This window comes from Ambystoma mexicanum, chromosome 6q (assembly GCF_040938575.1).
Source record: "Ambystoma mexicanum isolate Mex_15411 chromosome 6q, UKY_AmexF1_1, whole genome shotgun sequence".
In the NCBI taxonomy this organism is placed as follows: Eukaryota; Metazoa; Chordata; class Amphibia; order Caudata; family Ambystomatidae; genus Ambystoma; species Ambystoma mexicanum.
In genome coordinates, this window is record NC_090937.1 from 487,564,759 (window position 1) to 487,586,061 (window position 21,303).

The 21,303-nt window shown below is 47.8% G+C and overlaps 1 protein-coding gene across 5 annotated transcripts in view; it reads left to right on the forward strand.

The window, feature by feature from the left end:
* Positions 1-21,303, forward strand: part of CENPE (centromere protein E) — a 2,471,681-nt gene that overhangs the window by 2,051,909 nt on the left and 398,469 nt on the right. For all 5 annotated transcript variants that reach the window (XM_069630970.1, XM_069630968.1, XM_069630972.1 and 2 more), the window contains one exon: positions 2,021-2,236. In XM_069630970.1, the coding sequence (XP_069487071.1) occupies positions 2,021-2,236 (216 nt within the window). The remainder of the gene's footprint in view (positions 1-2,020; positions 2,237-21,303) is intronic.

Below are 21,303 nucleotides of genomic sequence, written 5' to 3' on the forward strand. Positions count from 1 at the left end.
CATGCTACAGTTGATTTCTAAAACCCACCGGCCCGGTATTTAGTGCGAGGATACTTAGTCATAGATAGAAAATCGGTATAGTTCATATCTGTATAAAAGCTGTGTTTCTCTAACAACTCTACTGATGTTTCTCGGGGTCCACTTGATTTGATTACCCCTGCTATTAATCTGCATGCCTGCACCACCCTGCACTCTTGTCCCTCCTTCTTCCATATTCAGGGTCAGAATCAACATAGAATGATCACTATAGTCTGTTTTTTCAATTTCTAACGACTTAACCATCTCAGCACATTTACCACTGGCAAAAAAGTAGTCTAAAGTCGAATGGTTAGTATTCATGGTCCATGTACATTTCCCGGGCTTATCCCCCGTCGTTCTCCCATTTGACATGATTAGACCCCATTCTTTCAATGTGGCTATCCATTTATTCCCATTAACATCCGCTCTACTTTTTGCCATGAGACTCAATGGGAATACATGATTATAGACCCCACATTCAGCATGATCTTGGCAGCCAGCATTAAAATCCCCTCCTATTAGGGAAAATTCATGCCCCTTAGCAAACAGTAAAAGCCTATCGGGCAGTGGGATTGGTTAAGGTAACATCTATACCTATAGTCCATTTAGGTGTTAGTAACATAATTGGCTTCCCCTTATCAAGTAGGCTCGCCTTGAACCACCTCGAACTACGTAAAATACAGATAATGGCAGAATAACAGCAGCGGATTGGCTTCTGAAACAATGTATAATCCACCATTGCATAGCCCCTCATGATTAGTTGACACTCTCCTCCAACCATGGACACTCGGCTCGTTAGCAGCATGTAAGCAAAATGAAACCAAGGTGGAGGGAACAACGTCAAACAACTGCCCACTTGGCTAATTAGCCTAACATCTTTTACCAGTTAGGCCGTAAGCCAGGACTGCTTCTTTGTAGTTGACCTTGCTGACTGTTCACTTCCTCAGAACTTTAAAAGGAGTGAATGTGCATTGCGATCTTCTTCTGGAGCTTTATGAATAGGCCTAGTTTTCTGGTCTTGCACCACGTGCGAGGAGACCATGATGTTGTCCATTTTGTCCTTCTATTTAGTGCTATTTGATTCAATTATACCTGGTGCTATGACTCTCCTCAGCCTCTGGTGACTTGGTTGCTCTGTATTGCATGTGCTTTCTGCATCTTTGTTTTGTACAATACTTGGCACTCGCAAATGTTTACTCATTTGCTTAATCTAAAAGAAATATGTCCTGCCAATGCACCACATAATATTTTGAGGTGGGAGTATTTTACTCCATATTTTTAAACTTTCAGAGTAAATGTCATTTTAAGAGAGTAAAAATGACTTTTCTCCTTTGCAAGAGAGTAAAATGTATTTGGCATCCATCAATGTTCAAAAACTGTATGGAAATCATTACTATGTGGCAAGGTCTGGCCAATTGATCTAACCTGTATTTATTTAAATGTTGAAAACACAAAAACCTAGGCAATTACATAGTAAAGCACGCATGAATTGTATTGTGTGTTTTGAGGTTCGATAGCAGAATTGTCTTTTGATGATTGTTTGCGTGGACAAGCTTTTTTTTTTTTTTTTTTTTTTTTTTGGTGCGTTTCCTCAGAGTACTTGCTTGTCAGAATGAAAAGCTGCATCAGAAATGTGGCCTTTCTGTTAATGTATACTGTTGTTCACTCACCTCAGAATGTCTTTCCCCCACACCTCTACTGAGTATTTATTTTGAAATCATAAAATTAGCATGATTCCAGTGTTGCTGACCTAAAAGCATCAAGCATGGAAGCCTTGGCATGGTCACACTGTAAGCTAATAGGCTAGTGCTTTAAATGAAATGGTTGAATGCTGCCTTTGCTGTCCCTCTGTGAGATGTAGTAAAACCGTGGATAGTGAAATATTGCAATATGGGAAAGTCATTAATTAGTTTGGAAAACCTCTAAATCCCCATTCCCTGACCGAATAATACTCTTCCTTTGTATCTTGATTTTAATTTCCTGTTGATTTTGCATTTATCAGGTGCTTCTGAAGAAATTGCTGGGCATGTTTATGGAGTACAACAGAGGGCTAGATGTTTTTTCTCAAGAACTGCTCCAAGATGTTGCAACTCAGAAAGAAAGAATGGATTTTGTGAAGGCTACGCTTCCATCTACATTGTCCCGGCCCATTGAACGGTTAATGGCTGAAAACCTAAAATTAAACTCTCAACTACAGGTCACTGTAAAAAAACTTAAGGTACATTTCAAGCAGATGCTAGCTTACTGAGTTTTGTTTTGTAATTTTGTCCTTCTTATGTGCAAGTGTTGTACCACTGAATCTATTATCTGAGAGAATTATAGGGAAACTAGTTCAACTTCAAGTCTCAGTAACCTCATTTTTGAATATGAGCAATTAAGGTATACTCCAAGAATTCCAATTTACACCTCCTGGTAGAGATGTAGTATAGAGTTGATGTTTTCATGTTTGAATCTAGAAAGAAACTGGGCGTTGCCACTCAGTTGGCCTGGTGCTCTCAATTTGCTCTATATAAGCTGCGATATGTATTGGATATTTCAAACACCTTTCATGCTGATGCAAATTCAAAACATTATGATAAAAATTCAAAAATTAACTATTTGTAAAAAGCCCAAATGTTCTTTAATTCTTATTTCGTAGAAGACAAAGGCAATCTGGACTCCATAGAAGCTCTGCTCCAGGCTGACGGCTACCACCTTTATCCATACCTCAATGACTGGCTAGTCCGAGTGGAGTCACCTGAGACGGTGCAGCGTACAACTTCAGCACTTATGCACCTGCTATTCAATCTGGGGTCTCTATCAACCGCAAGAAGTTGCAGTTACTCCCCACTCAGTCCTTAACATTCCTGGGGCTAATTTGGGATACAAGAGCAGAGAGGATCTTCCCCTCGGCAGACAAGATCACAACAATCAGGAAGGCCACCAGGAATTTTCTCATTAGACTAGTAACCTCAACCTGGTTGTACCAGCACTTGCTTGGAAATATGGTGGCTTCCTGGCTGTGCCACACACCAGGCTCAAAATAAGGAGGCTGCAGCTGCATTTCTCAGCCTCTTGGAATCAGGAGACGGGCTCCCAAGCAGCTCTAATCAGCATACCACAGCACCGATACCCGGACCTGGAGTGGTGGGGTGCAGAGACCAACCTATTGGCGGGCAGACCGTTCAGGCAGACTTGCCAGAGTTCACTATTATCACAGACTCTTCCCTATAGGGCTGGGGGGGCTACACTGGAAAACCAGTGTCCACAGAGTATGGTCACAACAGGAACAGCTGGAACACATCAACTGGTTCGAGATGATGGCCATCTGGCTGGCACTAAAAGATTTCCTACCCATGATCAACAGCAGGTCTGTCTGCATCCAGACAGACAGCTCCACTTGCATTTACTACATAAACAAACAGGGTGGTACCAGATCCCCTCTGCTCTGCCGGCTGTCCATCGACATTTGGGAGTGGGCCCTGTCGAACAACATTCACTTGTCAGCAGTCTACCTACCGGGGGAGTCCAACTTGGAGGCGGACAGGCTCAGCAGACTGGGGATTGACAATTACGAGTGGCAGTTGAACAAAGCGGTTCGAGGGGGTCTTCGTCACGTGGGGTAACCCTCGGGTAGACTTATTCGCCACGATAAAACACAGGAGGTGCCCTCAGTTTGCTTCTTGGCTGGGGCAGGGTATTTCTGGGGGATGGGTTGCATATCCCGTGGCACGGTATGAATGCGTACAAGTTTCCTCCCACTCCCCTGATTACAGGCTCACCTGCAAGGGCAGGGAGTCACAGGGCCTTTGACTCATCCTGATAACGCCATGGTGGCCAAGAGACTTTGATTCTCAGAACTCCTCTGTCGGACCAACATTCAGTACAACTCCCACTGGGGCCAGCCCAATTACTCTCCCAGCAGGGGGGGGGCACTGTCATTCACCCCACTCTGTAGAAGTTAGCCCTGAAAGCTTGGTTCCTGAACAGGTCACCCTGAAGCATCTACACTTGTGACAGGACAACCTGGCTATCATACATGGCGCAAGAAGCGACTCCACCAGGAGTCAGTACAGAAGCAAGTGAACCAGGTTCTGCCACTGGGCCAAGACAAACAAGATTGATCTCTGACATGCTCACTTGGCAATGTGTTATCCTTCTCGGCACATCTGGCTCATTCAGTGTGCAGGTGGACACCTGCCGTACGTATCTGGCAGGCATAGGGGCCTACAAGAATTCTGGAGATGGCATCTTCTCATCTTCCAACCCGGTAGTTAAAAGGAGTTTGGTGGGTCTGACCAGATTATATCCTCCAGTCAAACGTCCTCATCTGGTCTAGGATTTTAACGTGGTGCTGGCTGCCCTGGCTCACAAACCCTTCGAACCCATGGCGTCAGCAGACAAAGGCTGGTTACTATTAAGACTGCCCTTCTGGTTGGCCTTACTTCAACACGCCGGACCAGCGAGATACAGGCTCTGGTGGCTTCAGAGCCCTATACCACATACTCTTACGTCCCATCCCCTTTCCTCCATACTGCATGGGCGTCCCTTGCTAGGGACGGAACCTTTTTCACCAGAAAAAAACATTCATCCCCTTTAAATCTAGAGGCGCGCGAGGGTGCAGCCCTCGGAGCATGGGCTCCCCTGACTCCGCCCACTGGCACCACACCTTAGTCCTTTTTTCCACGTCGACTGGAACAGACACTTTCACCAGCGCTCCTGGGTTAAGCCTCCGGCCTTGTAATTCCATACGCTCTTCCCCGGTTAAGTATTTTCTTTTTATCTTCTTCTTGTCTTTAATCAGATACCTCTGTCCTCTGGCGCCATGCTGCTCCCCGGCACAGTTCGACATCAGCAGTCTCCAGCAGGTGTTCAGCCTGCAAGGGGCTCTGCCCTACGTCTCACCCCCACGCTCTCCTCCTCTGCTGCAATGGCCTTGACCACGGCTGGGAGTCATGTGCCGCGTGCAATGCGCTTACAACGCACTCTGAAGGACAGGTTAGCCCGATGGACGGGGCTCTTCGGAAACCAGAGGGCTCAAAGGAATTTGTCAGGACAAGTCCAGGCCCAACGTAGGGGCACTGTTTTCGTCCATACATAGAGCGTGAAGGACCTTTCAGGTTCTTGTACCAGTGCAGGTACCAAGGCTACTACAGCTACCGACCGCCAGGCCGAGGGGTCGCTAGATCCTACTGGACACTGCGATAAAGGGCCACAAGGTTCTATTACCGGGTCTAACCCAAGGGGCTACGCCCTAGTACCGGACAGAGGTCCGAGGGGGCGCCTGTACGCACCACATACCTCGCAAATGCGACTCCTCCCCCAGGAAGCATAGGAGTGGGAGGGATCTTTTCGGGTCTTGGTACCAGTGCAACTACCGAGGCTGGTACAGCTACCGGCCGCCAGGCCGAGGGGGTCACCAGATCCTGCCGGACACTGCACTGAGGGGCCGCAAGGTTCTATTACCGGGTCTAACCCGAAGGGCTACGCCCTAGTACCAGACAGAGGTCCAAAGGGGCGCATGTACGCACCACAAACATCGCAAAAGCGTCTCCTTCCCTAGGAAGCGTGGGAGCAGGAGGGACCTTTCAGGTCCTTGTACCAGGGCAGTTATCAAGGCTGGCTACAGCTCCAGGCTGAGGGGTCGTGGAATCCTACAGGCGTCTGCGCTGGGGAGCCGCAAGGCTCAATTATTGGGTCTACATCGCAGGGGCTATGCCCCAGTACTGGACAGATGTCCAAGGGGGCGCCTGTACGCACCACACACCCTGCAAAGTTGTCTCTGTCCAGCAGGTACAAGCACGGGAGGCATCTTCCCGGTCCTTGCACCCGTGCAGGTACCGTGGCTGCTACTACAGCTACCAGCCGCCAGGCCGAGGGGTCGCAAGATCCTACCGGTGACTGAGCGGAGGGGTCTCAAGTTTCTTTTACCGGGATAAGGCCCGAAGGGCTTCCCCCCTAGTTACAGACAGATGTCTGAGGGAGCACCTGTACGCAGCACTACCGGCGGCATTGCCTGCGGCAATCTGCCTACCAGGCCCCTTCCTGAGGTGCAGGTTAGGCCTCAACCTCGACCACCAGGAGTCTTAGAAGAGGCGGGGCCCAACGTGGCAAGCACCACGACACAGGCACACGGCACACAGCCCGACAAAATGGCGACCGGGCCAGATAAAATGGTGCCTCGTCCGGCACATCCCCCTTTGGGGAACAGGTAGGGGAACGAGTTTCCAGGTGGGACTAGTCTTCACTCGGTACGTGGCCCACGACACATCCTTCATCCTCGCAGGCTGATTCTCCCAGCAGACAGTGAGGCATAGTGGGTTCAGGCCACAGCACCCTCGGGGCTCCACGCCCCTGCCCGTGCCTCCAAGCGCTCCACTAGCCTGTGAAGACGGGTTTTCTTGAAAAACTATCACCCTCAGGGACATAACTCCCTTCGGTTCTGTTGCTTGCACCCACGGCCACTCTGCCCTTGGTTCCAGCGCCTCCGGCTCCCGTGCAGCTCCAGCTGCCCCTCTGCCAGTACCCACAACACCAGCTGCCGCGCCTCCAATGGTATTGGCAGCCTCACGGCCTCCTTCTCAGCAGCCGGTTCAGGTCAGCATGTCACAGCTTGAACCCCATTCGGTGAGGCCTTGACGCCACAGGGCTGGCGGCAGACAAAAATAGTTGCGCAGAACATAATGGAGCCGTCCATGGCACGCATGGACACCTCAGCCGGTGCCGTTTGCACCGCTATTGGTAGGAGGAGGACTACCGGGCGACCAAATTCAACCTGAACGCCCAGGAACTCATACTGGACCTTCCCTTGGGGTTGGAGGGGTGGTGGGGGGGTCTGGGAGGCAACCTGTTCCGTTCCACTATGGATCAGGAACTTGATGAGTGGAGGAACAGTCCCCAGACTGCTGAATCCTTATCCATTCTGACTTAAGCCACCCCTAGGGCATATAGCCAGACACGCGCCCATGTTGGCGCATGGGGTTCGCGAACCCTTGGAACCTCCACGCAGTGTCCTCGGGCTACCGTCTACCGATCCCTCCTCCGCCTCTCTCCTCCCCACCCACAGATTCGAACAATAACTCTGTGGCCGGAAATTTGCTTGTACGTAAAGAGGCAGGCAGTGGAGGAAGTCCCGGTCTCCCAGCGGGGTCTGGTCGGCTATTCACAGATTTTCGTCATACCATGGATCCCCCAACGCTTATTGCAGAGATATTGTGCACGGAAGACTCCATGTACTCCCTGGATCTGAAGGATGCTTACCTTCACGTACCGATCGGCAGCCCCATCGGTCCTTTCATAGGTCAGGATCATGGGCTTCCATTTCCTATGCAAGTTTCTACCCTTTGGCCTCAATCTCAAGCAGTCACAGCTAGAGCCCAGGCACTTTAACATTCCTGGGCCTCATCTGGGATACGAGCTCCAAGAGAATGTTCCCCTCCGAGGACCAGATCACAGCCATCAGCGGCCCCTGGGGCAGTTTTTCCCATCCCTAGCCATGGACGCCCATACAGTATGGAGGAAAGGGGACTAGGAGTACGTTAGTCACTACAGTGAGTCACTTATAATTTATCCCCCATTTTGCATTTTTTGTTGTCTGTAACTCAGATTGGCACTGTTAACGGATACCTTGCGGCTTTTCAGTTTTGAAGCGGTCCCCGGGACAGGGCTTGTACTTCACAATCCCCACTATCATGCAGTTCTTGCAGGGTTTGTGTAACCAGTTTCCTCTATGCCAGTTTGTTGTTCTGGTGTGGGATTTAAATTTGGCTTTGACTTTCCTTATGCGAGCCCCTCCATTAATTTTCCAATAGACTGCTCACCTTTAAGGTGATTTTCCTGGTTGACATCACTTCCACGAGACAGGTGAGTTTGCTTGGTGGCCTCAGCTTGGCCGAGGCAATTCTGGTTCTCTGATCTCCTCAGCGTCTCGTCAGCACCGCCCATCAGACTTCCACCACTCGTCGAATCTTCTGTCCAGAGACCAACAAGCAGTGCTATACCCGGCCTCTCTCAATCTGACATCATAGCTCCTGCTTTCTTAGAATTTGGAAGTATACCTTTACCTCTTCGTTCCACTAAACAAACCTGTGGTATTTTGGCTCCTCCTCCTATCCAGTGGAGCGGTCCTTGCAGTTTTTCTCTCTAAACATTTCCACACGTCGTTTTAGCTGTTTGTGGCTTTTGGCCGTCTAGCATGGGAAATGCTCTTTGGAAATCCTTCATTGCATGATGGCCGTCGTCCTGCATTTCATACAGTCATCGGCTGGCTAACAGGCCTCTTCCTGGTAGGCCCAGGGCCTATTCTACAGGGGCTGTTGCTGCTACGATGGCTTACCTCGCCAGAATTCCCTTGCTGGATATTTCCAGGGCTACCACGTGGAGATCAGTACATACCTTCACAAGGATGTACTGCATCAACAGGGATTCAGTGACCGAGTCCAGGATCGGCCAGGCATTGCAACGTAACCGATTTGGATGAGATGAGTAGTTTCTGCAGTGAGCATTTCCTTCAGGTGACGTTTACCTCTGGCCATTGTTGTATTTGGTGTGATCCTTTATAATCTATTCAAACAATTGAATCTTTGAAAGAGCCAAAGCTGGAGAATGAATAAATGACTTACCTGTAACTCCTGTTCTCCAGCATTGGTATCTTTCCTAAATCCACATGCGACTATCCCGCTTGGCTCTTCTTGCCTCATATTGGCACGTTCACGTAAACTTGTTCAAATCTGAAGATGGCTTCCAGGGGGTAAGCTAAGAGAGACTTGTCAATTGGCTTTTGAGCAATTTAACCCAAAATTACTCTAATAGAGCACTAAAGGGACAACGGTTTTAATATTTAAATGTAAACTGCTTTACTGTTATCGAGGATTCCCAGTTTGGAAACAGGGATTAATCAAACAGCATGGGACTCTATGAAAGACACCAATGCTGGAGAACAGGAGTTAAAGGTAAGTAAGTTATTCCTTATCACAGATGAGGAATCCAAGGGAGTAACATCCATCAGAGAGAACATCACCAGTGGTCAATCATTGGTTAAACTAGCTGCTGCCGGTGGGCGTGGCCTGACTGGAGGCTAATGGAGTCGTAAGACTTGAGCGCTTCGTAGCCCTGCCGAATTGCCGTCTTTGAGCCAGGTTCGGGTGTCGGAGGAGCCTGGGAGTTTTATACTGCATTTGCAGTGCATTTGATGCAGTGATTATGCTGTTTTCCTGGAGTTATCCCAAGCCGGTCTGCCAGCCTGCCTGCTGAACTTAAGATGGCTGCAACGTCCAAATCATAGAACACACTGCACTCTGCCATCCTGTGGAAGCGTTGCGGAGTCTCGAATGTGAGCAGGCAAGCTGTGGATTTCGGACCACTCAACCGACTGCCGCTGGCGGCTGCTTCATGTGCATTGTAGCCCCGCGGGGTAATCAGATCATGTGGTGCACTCAAGCATTGGCGACCTGCGCCTGTGAGCTTGCGGGCAGTGGCAGGCTTGGCACATGTGTATGAATGTATGGGCAGTGCACCTTTGGTCGCTCGCCCACCTGCAGCTTTTGGATGTTTGAGAACCGCTTGCCCCCAAGGGACACGAGAACATTTCGACATGTCTGATGCCCACACCGTGAGCCCAGAATTAAGCTAGTCCCAGGTACGAGCAACGTGCAACCTACTCGGCTCCCCCCTTTCAGGTCTGCCTGTTATCAGCTTGGCATAACGGATCACTACCATAGCTATCCTTGCTGCAGGTTGTGAGTCTCTGTTGCCGGGGGCACCACATTTCTGGGCCAATTCTTGTGCTGACAGCGCTCATGTCAACGGTGCTGATTTGATGGGGAACGTTGATTGAGCTTGAGGGTGACCACAATACTGCTTGGGCTGCAGCGGACGGGGGCCCATGCCTTCATTACACTCTTCTTTAAGCAACCGACTCTGGTGCCAAGTCCAGGATCGGCCAGGCATTGCAATGCAACCTATTTTGGTGAGGTGAGTAGTTTCTGCAGTGAGTGTTTCCTTCAGGTGACGTTTACCTCTTGCCATTGCTGCTTTATAATCTATTCAAACAATTGAATCTTTGAAAGAGCCAGAGCTGGAGAAGGAATGAATGACTTATCTGTATACCTGTAACTCCTGTTCTCCAGCATTGGAATCTTTCCTAGATCCACATGCGACTATCCCGCTTGGCTCTTCTTGCCTCATATTGGCATGTTCAGGTATGCTTGACGAAATCTGAAGATGGCCTCCAGGGGGGCAAGCTAAGAGAGACTTGTCAATTGGCTTTTGATCAATATAACCCCTCGGTGGGCACCTTGGTTACATGGCTGGCTGTGCAGCCGGTCCCCCTCTCCCTGCCCTACCCCCCCAGTGCCTTAGTTGCCCAGAGGCTCTTCGGAAGTGGTGACCCTGGCTAGTGCTAGGGGTATACTGACTCTGTTTGGAAAGGCGGGAAGGAGATAAAGAGCGATGTGAAGTCGAAGTGCTTAGGGCGAGTCAAACGACCCATCGAACTTCAAACAACTGATGGCAGGTAAGCTCGTTCAGGCCAAGCACACACTGGCAGAGACATTCCAACACACATCGCCACATAAGAGGCAGCTTCAACAGGCAAACGCACTTACGAACAATGAGCCCTCGGGCGATGAACCTACCCCCAGGGCAGTCGTTCTGCCACCACGGGGCACCCAGAGACAAACTACAAACCTGATTTACAGGACCCACGAGAGTCGCAGGAGCCCTCCAAGGCCCCAGTGCGTTACGGGGGAGACGTGCAAGCTGTTCGATCTTCAGCAGCGACACGCGTCACCACTGCCCAGGAACTCCAGCCACGGGTGTGTGTGGGCATGGGCGAGGAGGTAGCAGAGGGTTTACGCAATCTCCCCCTATCACCCGGAGACGATAGCCCAGACCAGGAGAGTGTAAAACTCATACCGGAGAAGGGAAAAATTCGAACATGTGTCACAGCTGAAATACACCTTATCTCTAACAACCACAACGACACACTGTTCTCTAGTGAATTAGAGAAGAACACTGGAGATGACTGGGAGTCTGGGAAGACCAGCCACAGTTCACCCAGATGGTTATTAGAGGCAAATGAAGAAACACAGATCCCAGGGGAGTACGATCAGGACGGCGGCAACAAGAGAAAAAGCAAGCTACACTGAAGAGACAGAATCCAAAAGCGGAGACAACAACATCCCAACATTCACAGATAAGAAAAAGAGAATCCTGGTTTCGCTAAAGAAACACACTTTTGCCCGCTCAACCTCAGGAGAAAGTGGGTAACAGGAAATTAAAAACAAAGCGTGCGCCATTACCAAGAAAGGATCTAGGAGCTACAGACTCTTCGAACAGAAATTGAAGGCCATTACCCCAAAAGGAAGCAGCAGCAAAACCCAACCAAAGAACCTTCCGAAAAATGACACCTAAGAGGTCCTTCTTCCTGAAACAGAAGATACCACAAGTGGATGAAACCGCGAAGGAGTCGTTGCACAAAATATCGGACGCAGAACTCTTAGAAAGCGTAATTGATCACATGGATTTTCCCCTTCGTCAATCGGAGCGAAGCAGACACTTTAGGACTAGCCCCCCACCCCAATTAATAACTATAATAGGGGGCAAACGGCCAAAGTAGCAAATCTAGTTACCTTAAAACATGGCCAAACGTCACTAGCAACAAAAGTCCAAAAAGACATGTCGGATAAATACAGAAATAAACTTGCACAGAGCACCAGGAACTGCTCTGATTCCAGTCAACTATCTCTAATTGAAAAATTCAGTCCAAGCTCCAAGACATCTGGGGACGCGACAGACTCTTGGGGCTACAACCAGGAAGTTTTAGACCTATTGTGTCCCTGTTGAACCAACCAACAAACGGATTTAGGAGGAGGTCTTGTCGGAGCAACAGGTGAGAGCAGAGGAAAAGAGCTCCACAAACCATCACTTAATACAGGCAAAATAACCCAGCCACCCCAAGAATATCCATCTATAGGAGCACAATTACGTGCGGCTGGTGGGGGGGGCCATAACACCTGCGCGACTCGACGGCCAACTTATCAGAAGCCTCAAACAGGCTCAACTTAACAAGACTCAAGATCAACTAAACAGGACTGTGGGAGAAAGCCAGCTGGATATCACCGAGTCTTCTGAGAGACCAGGGATGGAACCGGTTCTGGACAGCAATGAGACATCACGCAATTCCTCATCGAGACACAGGACCTCAAATAAATTCTCAGACCCAAATAATGATTCCACTTGAAAATCGGACCTCCTATCAGTCATGTCAACAGTTACAATCGCCCTAGCACTGTTTTCAAAGCTTTACGAATCTATCAACGAGACTTTGAAGGACCACACCACCACCATCATCGCTATGACGTACACTAAGCTGGTGTTTTTGAAGGGATATGTCCCCAAGAGCCACAACAAGATAATAAAGAGGACCATGCACCCCAGACGCTTGACCCCGAAAAACTATTAGCTAAAGTACCATGTGAGGTCGCTAGCTCAAAGCTAACCGATCAAATTAATTTAACATCTGCATCGAAGCAGCCAAAACCTAAACTACAACAAAAAAAACAAGTGGATACAATAAGGAGTGAAAATACCACTGCCAACGAGGAAGTGGGTAAACTAATGCCAAATCCCAACCAGAACATGGATAAACAAAGTAAAAGGACTAAGGACTGTATTGGTCTAAGGCAGGTGAGTTTCCTAACAGATATCACCATGTACACAATCGACAACCAAACCATGTAAACAATCGGGACAGGAATACCAAAGAATACCCCATCTTTGAAAATACAAAAAAACGCCAATTCAGGTGAAGCTCCTAGCAAAACCTTGAATCAAGGAGCAAAAAAAATGGGGGAGGGGAAAGAACCGGCAAGGAGGTCTCAAAACCTCCACAACCCCTTCCCAGAACAAATAAAACGGGAATTAAGAAATCGGGGGAACTTATACTTAAAAATCTGAGAAACCCGATCCGGCAAGATCCATAGTATTGATAACCACAGAGGAAACGGACACATTATTGGATCTAATGGATTTTGAGAACTCAATCAGATCTCCTACCAGTTGTGGTGGAACAACAGGACCCACATACAAACAGGCACGCGCAGATGATCGATGATAACCAAAATTAGAAGGCCTAAAAAAAATGTCATTCTTAACTCTATCTGAAACGAGAGAAAGAATTCATAAAGGAAAACAAGTGATCCCACCACAAAAAGAACGCCCGCCAACATTAGTGAAAGAGGCGGTCAAACCACATAACGATTGGAAACCAACATCTAAAATCGCCAAAAGCCATTTATTGAGCTCAGAAAACCTATTTAGAAATCAGAGGCGAGATGACAGCCCCTCTGTACGCCAAAGAGACAAATTTACTCAACACACAAATGAAGAGAGGGACCGAAGACCACTAAGAATTGAGAACCATGCAAGCAAGACGAGAAATCCAACAAACAGAAATCGGTCATAGGAGTCAAAATCAAACCAACAAAGCGAACGATCTTTCAAATTAGAAAGATTTTTTGGCAAAAAGACAAACTGATTCTGAACAGGGACACAGTGTTGCAACTATTTCAATGTATACCAAATCTACGTCAAATCATCAATGAAGATATCAAATCGTGGAATTCGGGGAGAAACACATAACTGACCAGTGTATATTTACATATTGCGTCATCAGTGATAAAAGAAATGTTAATAGAGGCAACAGATAGCCTCTGTATGCTTGATTTTGATTTGACCTTAGTAGATCTGTCTGAATCCGTTCACCCACACCACAAAAAGGACAACAGTCCAGAACAATAGTGCGCAGTGTGTGTAACAGAAGTTACCAATGCACCAACTGAATTAAAAACAAGACGAAACAAGGAAATACCAATGAAGTATTATAAGGACCCGCTGGATGTGGGCAGGACACAGAAAGGCCCGAGGGTCACCCTCACGGTTACATTTAAACCAAACAAAGAAGAAAATCAAAAAACGATCACAGACACAGGCCTATCCCCATCCCCATACCCAGAGACAGAGCTGGTAGAAAACTGGACGTGGGTCGCAAAGGCCCTAACAAAATCACATAAAGCATAGCCACTCATAACGCAACACCAGGAAAATGCATTAAAATTACAGGTGGCACATCCAAGTACCAAGGAATTAGACCTAACTGTAGCCTCATGAAATACCAGAGGGTTCAGTCATTTAACTTCTCCCAGTAATGTCAACTTACAAACCTACAATTTAATTTTCCTCCAGGAGACATGGCTGAAAAAGCCGTACTTGGATGGGTACGAACTGACTGTAGCCCTGGCTTTAAAAGGCCCTAAAGGACGTCCCACCGCACGACTACTGATGGCCCTTAAATCAGGATCGGGAATGTCTGTCCTAAAAGTAGTCTTTTCCGATCGGTTATTCCTCGCACTCCTGGTAAGTTAGACAACTGCGCCTACGTCGACTACTGGATGTAACCCGAAAAGCCTGGTCGTCATGAATTGTTACTGGCACCCACATGTGATCACTAATTCCAGCTTCATCGACACCACCTCTATTATAATTGATGAATCACTTATTAACAACGACATAGCATATATGTTGATTTGTGGAGACTTGAATGCCACCTGCCGAAATCAACCATCAAGTACAGGAAATCAAAACTCAAAAAGCACACAAGAAATAAGTGGAAATTCATAGTAGATGTTAATGTTTTCTAGAGTCATGTTCCTTTTGAAACCAACTAATTCTAACACGAAACCTCCAATACCAACTTGGGAAAGGGGAGACCAGTCAGCAAACCTCGATTACATGTATGTATCAAGGGAGCTCTTACAGTACATTAAAAGATTTGAAATTATCAGGCCGATCAACAGTGACCACAATTTGTCATCCACTGTGCTGGTGACTGGCCTTAAACCACCTGCCCAAATAAGGAGTGTGGTGGTAGAAGAAAACAGTGGTAACCACCTGCGAATTAAGAGCAAAGACTCTAACCGCCGAATACACCTTGAAGACGGACCTGAATGGAGGAGACTGGGAGAATAAAGATGTGGACTATAGACCTCCCTTGGACTATTTCAGCGTTAAAAATCCAGGTGGTGGAAAAATACAATCCCAAGGTTGACATACTTGCGATAAACTCTTAGTTGACAAACGTAGAAAATTAAGACAAATTAAAAGAGCAGCAGCCAAGTCCAACTGCGATGACCTGAAACAACAAGCAAAAACTGCCTGCCAAGCTTCTAAAACATGGATGGCTTGTCGAAGAAGAACACTGCTCCAGCATGACTCAGAACAAATGCCCCAGGTATTAAGCAGAAGAAAGTCCAAAGACCTTAGGACACTAATTAAGCCAGCTATATCTACAATGCCCGAGGTCCAACAAAACTGTTAACGAGGCAACCTGGAAAGAACACTTTCTTATGCTCTTCAAGGGCTTGAATAAGATAGTTTCCACAATACCATCAACAGAACAAAAAGAATAGAGTTTTGAACATGAGGTTGAAGACATCTTAAGTAAGATCCAGAACCTGAAATCATCAAGAGCCGCAGGCCCGGATGGCCTGACTAACCAACTGCTGAAGCACCATCCGGACAAATAGGCTCTCTTTATACATACTGTATTCAGGAACGTATCACAGCAACGTCTAATACCAGCATCACGGAAGACCGCGACGATGGTGCCGATTTTTAAGAAAGGAAGCAAGGAGGACCCCAAAATGTATCAGCCTATCGCGCTGTTGGACGTGATGGGGAAAATCTTTGGCTCTCTTCTGTTGACAAAATTCTAGATTTGGACAAGAGAATTTGAGTGGTTACATCCATTACAAACTGGATTCATTAAAAACGTAGGAACCTCAGCGAACATCATGCTGTTAAGTACCCTAAAAGGGCAAATCCAGCAAAGTGGAAAAAAGATCTTTATAGCATTTGTTGACCTGGTCCAGGCCTTTGACCGGGTCAACAGAGAACTATTGTGGAAAAAATGGTCTGAGAGGGACTGCCCAGAAGACATAATGAAGTCTCTGGTTGCATTACACTGTGAGACTACAATAAGAGTGCGATTAAATCGGGCAGGCTTACTATCATCTGCTATACTTACCTCAAGAGTTGTAAAGCAGGGATGCCCTCCAGCACCCGCTGTATATAACTTCTACTTCTCGACATCTCAAATTTTGAACCACTCATCAGGTCTTTCCCTCTGACAATTGGCAACATGAAGATGATGAGATTACTGTACGCTGATGATCTCATACTGATCAACCAGACGGAAATTGGCTTACAACGCCAGTTGGATAGTCTCCAGAGATATGTAAACTTAAATTATCTGGAGATAAACGAGGAGAAGACAAAAATAACGTCCCTTCACAAAGGAAAAAAACGCAAAAATCAATTCAAATGGCATTTAGGCCCTAACAGGTTCAAAGAGGTGGAAAGGTTCAAATACTTGTGTGTCAATTACAACACCAGTCTCATCGAGACCCCAGTGCAAGAAGCTCTACTGGCAATAGCAAAAACATTACCTACCCAGACGAGACTAATGGACAGAAGATTTGGGCGCTTCTCCCTGGTCGCAGCATCAACTTCTACAGGGGAAAGGTAGTTCCCACCCTAACATATGGTTGCTGAAGCTATGCCAAACATTCCTATAAAACTATGTTCAAGATTGGAGGGAATTTCATAGGATAATGCAGAAACTTGATCTGGTGGAGGTGTGGAGGGAGAGGCATGGGGAGGAAAGGGGCTATTCCTATTACTCAGGTGTGCACGGCTCATATTCGCACCTGGACTACATTGTAACGGGAAGGGAACATTGCCAGTATTTTGGGGAGACGATGTATCTGGGGCGCACTCTGTCCGATCATTCCCCCTTAGTGGCTATGTTATTTGGGAGCAATGAGAGACCCCCGTGGTGTTTTTGGCATCTGCAAAGGGAGGCGGGGTGGGGCATTTGTTGGTGAACTTGGAGAAGGGACCAGAGCATATTTCGAGTTGAATGAGGGCTCGGTCGAATCTAGGGGAGTGCTGTGGGAAGTCTTTAAGGCGACTATGAGAGCAAAATGCCTATCCATGACAGTAGGGATGTGTAAGCGGCTCCTAGGCACGCTACAACGAACGGAGGCCCAGGTGGCGGAACTGGATAGGGAGGCGGCGGGGGGTGTGGAGGTGGGGGTGCCTTTGGTGCGGAAGTTGGAGCTTTGTCAGGAAACCCTGGCAGAGCTGTCACACTTTCGATAGCAGCAGGTGGGATGTTACATTGCACGGGGAAGGGGATAAGGCGGGCAAGCTGTTGGCTTGGTTGATCGGCAGGGAAAACCCAAATCGGGTCATAACCCAGCTCAGGTCAAGCACGGGGGAGATAGTTGGGACCCAGAAGGAGATTAATGAAACTTTTGTGGTATGTATACAAGCGAGGGTTGATATGTAGATGTTGATGTAGATGAATGACTTCATGGAATCGTTGCAGCTACCGAAACTGGGGGAGGACCTGCGGGAGGAACTGGAGGCCCCGATTGAGGAGGGGGACATTCGCTGGGTGATCCGCACAATGAGGAGAGGCACAGCGCCGGGTAGTGACAGGCTCCCGGTGGAGTTTTACTCCGTGTTTGCTGACCTCCTGGTCCCACAACTCCAGAAGGTATATGAGGAGGCTTTTCAGAAAGGTTGTCTCCTGGAATCGATGAGGGAAGCAGTGATCACGGTGATCTTAAGAGGGGAAGGACCCTACTGAATGTGGATGGGAAAATCTTAGGGAAGATCCTAGCTGCTAGGCTGGCGGGGGTTACGCTGAGCTTGGTCCATCCGGACCAATGCGGGTTTATCGGGGGAAGGAATACATCCGGTAATATCTCTCGTCTGCACCACAATTTGGACCCAGTGAAATCAGAGGTGCGACATGGCAATAGCTTCGTTTAACGCTATGAAGGCGCTCGATTCCCTGGAGTGGAAATGGCTGTTTCGGGTGTTGCAGGAATTCGGGTTTGGGGAGAATATATGTAGATGGCTGGCCCTCTTATATCAGAAACCGCTGGCGATGGTGAGGACTAACAATTGGGTATCTGGTACATGGGAGTTGGGAAGGGGGACGCGGCAGGGGTGCGCAGCTTCCCCAAGTTTGTTTGCCCTGGCCCTGGAACCTTTGGCGGCGTTCCTGCGGCAAGAAATGATGGATGCCAGAATTGAAGCGGGAGGTCAAAAGCACAGTGTGTCCCTTTACGCGGACGACTTGTTGTATGTGGTAGATCCCAAGGTGCATTTCCCAGAGCTGCTAGAGATACTGCGGAATTTTCGATACATGTCGGGCTTCCGCATTAATCTGGGGAAATCGGTGCTGTTCCCGTTAGGGGGGTAACGGGATTGTCCACTGGAGGAGCTGCCAGAGTTGGGGATAAAGTGGGAGATGGAGTCATTTCAATATTTGGGAATACGGGTATTCCATGAGATGGAGGAAACGTTTGTACACAACACAGGCTGGGCATGATCTAAAATAGGAGACGCCGTCCAATTCTGGAAGGTTTTACCCCTTTCTCTGATGGGCAGGGTGGAGTTATGCAAAATGGTGATCCTGCCACGGTTGCTTTATTTCTTTACTAATATACCATATGTGGCAAAAAGAGTTTTCTTTAAAATGCTGGATGTCAAGATTAGGGAGCTATTGTGGGATACGGGGAGGAGGAGGGTGTCCTTAGAGATATTGCGGAGAACTAGAGAGGAAGGGGGACTGGGCCTCCCGAATTATGAAAAATACTTCGTGGCAGCACAATTGCAGTCGGTGTTGGTGTGGGATTAACCGAGGGGAAACCCTTAAGGGATTGATAGGGAACCTGCCGACGAATCGTAGGCTGATGGAACTGCTCTGGTACCCATTGGGTGCTAAGAGGAGAACAGTAGTGTTTGAGGTGGTGAGAGACGTGTAGGAAGTACGTCGGTGGCAGGGGGGTTGGAGGACGGTATGAGGGCAGTCTCCCATGGGGTGCTGAACAGAAGCTCCATCAGGCGATTGGGAGGGTAGGGATACAGTGGCACCGGGAGAAGGGATGTGAAACAGTGTGGATCTCTTTGAAGGTGGGAAACTACTTTCCTGCAAGGAATGGTGCCGGAAGTTTGACCTACCGCAGGGGCTTTTCTTAACGTATGGGGCAGTGATTCGTAGGTTGGTGGAGATATGGGCAGGAATTCTAGAGGAGCCGGAGTCGAGTCCGGTGCTCCGAGTATTGCTAGACCAGACGGGGGGCTAGGGCGGGTATTTCACGGATCTATAAGGCCCTTCGGGAGCGGAATTCAGAGGGGGAGCTGAAGGTTAAGGAGAAGTGGGAGGCCGACATAGGACGTCAAATACCGGGAAAAGAATGGGCGCAGATCTGGGATTTGGTCCGGAAGACATCAAGGAACGCCCGTTTCCAGCTGGTCCAATTTAATATTTTACATAGGACGTATGTGACCCCAGTGGTACTCCGGGCAAGGAACAGGGAACTATCGGATGATTGTCCTAGATGTGGTACGGCGCAGGCAGGGTTTTGGCATATGACATGGGAGTGCGGGATAATAGCAGAGTATTGGGACGAGGTTCTTAAAGGAGTGAATGGGTTGTTGGGAACCAGACTGGAACGATGTCCGGGAACTTGTCTATGGGGTAAGCTCCCAGGGGGGAAAAGGCACAAAATACGGAACAGATTGGGTCGGTTTCTGCTTATACTGGCTAAACGCCGAATGGCGATAGCATGGAAATGCCCACAAGGCCCGGCGATTAACCTGTGGCGGAATGATGTGCTGAGGTGGGGTTTGGCAAAACTAACGGTCTTGCAGAATGTGGACCCTGAGATGGAAAGGGAGGATGCAACGAACCATTGGGCCCAATTGCTAAATGACCTGTCAAAGGACAACGATTTATGACCGTTGTGAAGAGGCACAGGTAAGGGTGGGGGTTGTGGGGGGTTAAGGATGAATGGGGAAGACATGAACTAGAGAACTGGCAGTGGACCCACCCAAACCACAAGGAAACCATAGACGATGTAGGATTGCATGCTGTGACCGATGGAGCGAATGGAAGCCTGGAGGGCTAACCCGGACACTGGAAGGCTGGGAGGGGGTAGAGGGGGGTGGGTGGGGTTGTGAATTTGTTGATGCTGCTAAATTAAAGTTATGAAACGTGTTGGGGGAAGGCTATTGGGGGTGGAGGAGGGGGAGGAGTTGCAGGTTCTTGGGTTGTTATTATAAAATGGCAATAGTCTTTAAAAAAAAAAGATTGGAGGGAATTATTGGTGGAAAATCCTTAACCTCCCAAACTCAACGTCAAGAGCATCAATTCGCAGAGAACTTAGTATTTCATCTCTATCTGCAATTGTCGAATGGAATAGTCTGGCTTTGCTGCACACGATTACATCACTGTCAAGTCCACCTGTCTTCGGGATATTGCACGAAGAACTACTGAATAACTCAAATAAAACGTTAACAGAGTGGGCGAACGACAGGAAAACAAAAATGGACGAGATGGGATGCTCAGAAGAAGAACTGATCTTGAATCCCATGAGAGTGAAGAGGAAGCTCCTTGAGAAAGATTGGATCAACACGCAGCAGCCAGCAAACTTTCCAGAGATCTACCAGCTAATGGAATAAAGTTAAATCAACTTCGAGGCTACCTGCTAATATTCCCAGTAAGAACATACAGAGAAACCTTTATAAGAATGCAGTTGAACCTGATAAACACCGAGATAAATGCAATCCGTGGCAAATCAGAATCTTGCACTTGTCAATTTTGCGCACCAACAGATGAGATTGAATCGATGAAACACCTTTTCATCCATTGTAGTGGGCTGAGAGAAATGAGAGGAAGGCACCTAAGCCCGCTGTTCGAGGACTACAGGACGATGGATGAAGAGGACTGTTGGAAAGCCCTGATAAGAGGATAAAAAACAGCATAGGTCATAGCTGCAGTGTCTATGACACAAACCATTCTCTTACACTTGGACCAAACAGGGCCTACTAAAGAGTAACAACAACGAAACAACAAATGAAATTAAACAAAGGCACTCGAACCTAAAAGATATACTGAACTTTAAATTGAAATCACATAACCAGGAACTTTCCTAAAAGTACACAATACCGGACCTGGGAGCTACGACCATGTCTCCAGTGCGACGAGATTTGACGAACAAGATGACCGAAGAACTAAGAACCAAGAATCTAGAAACTAGAATCTAGATCATCAAGAAATGCTTGCATTTATTTTGTTGAAAGAATGAACAATTCTTCTAAATTGGAGGATAAAGAGAAACATCAGTGTCACATAAAGTTCAGTGGACAAGATGTTGATGTTAATTGAAA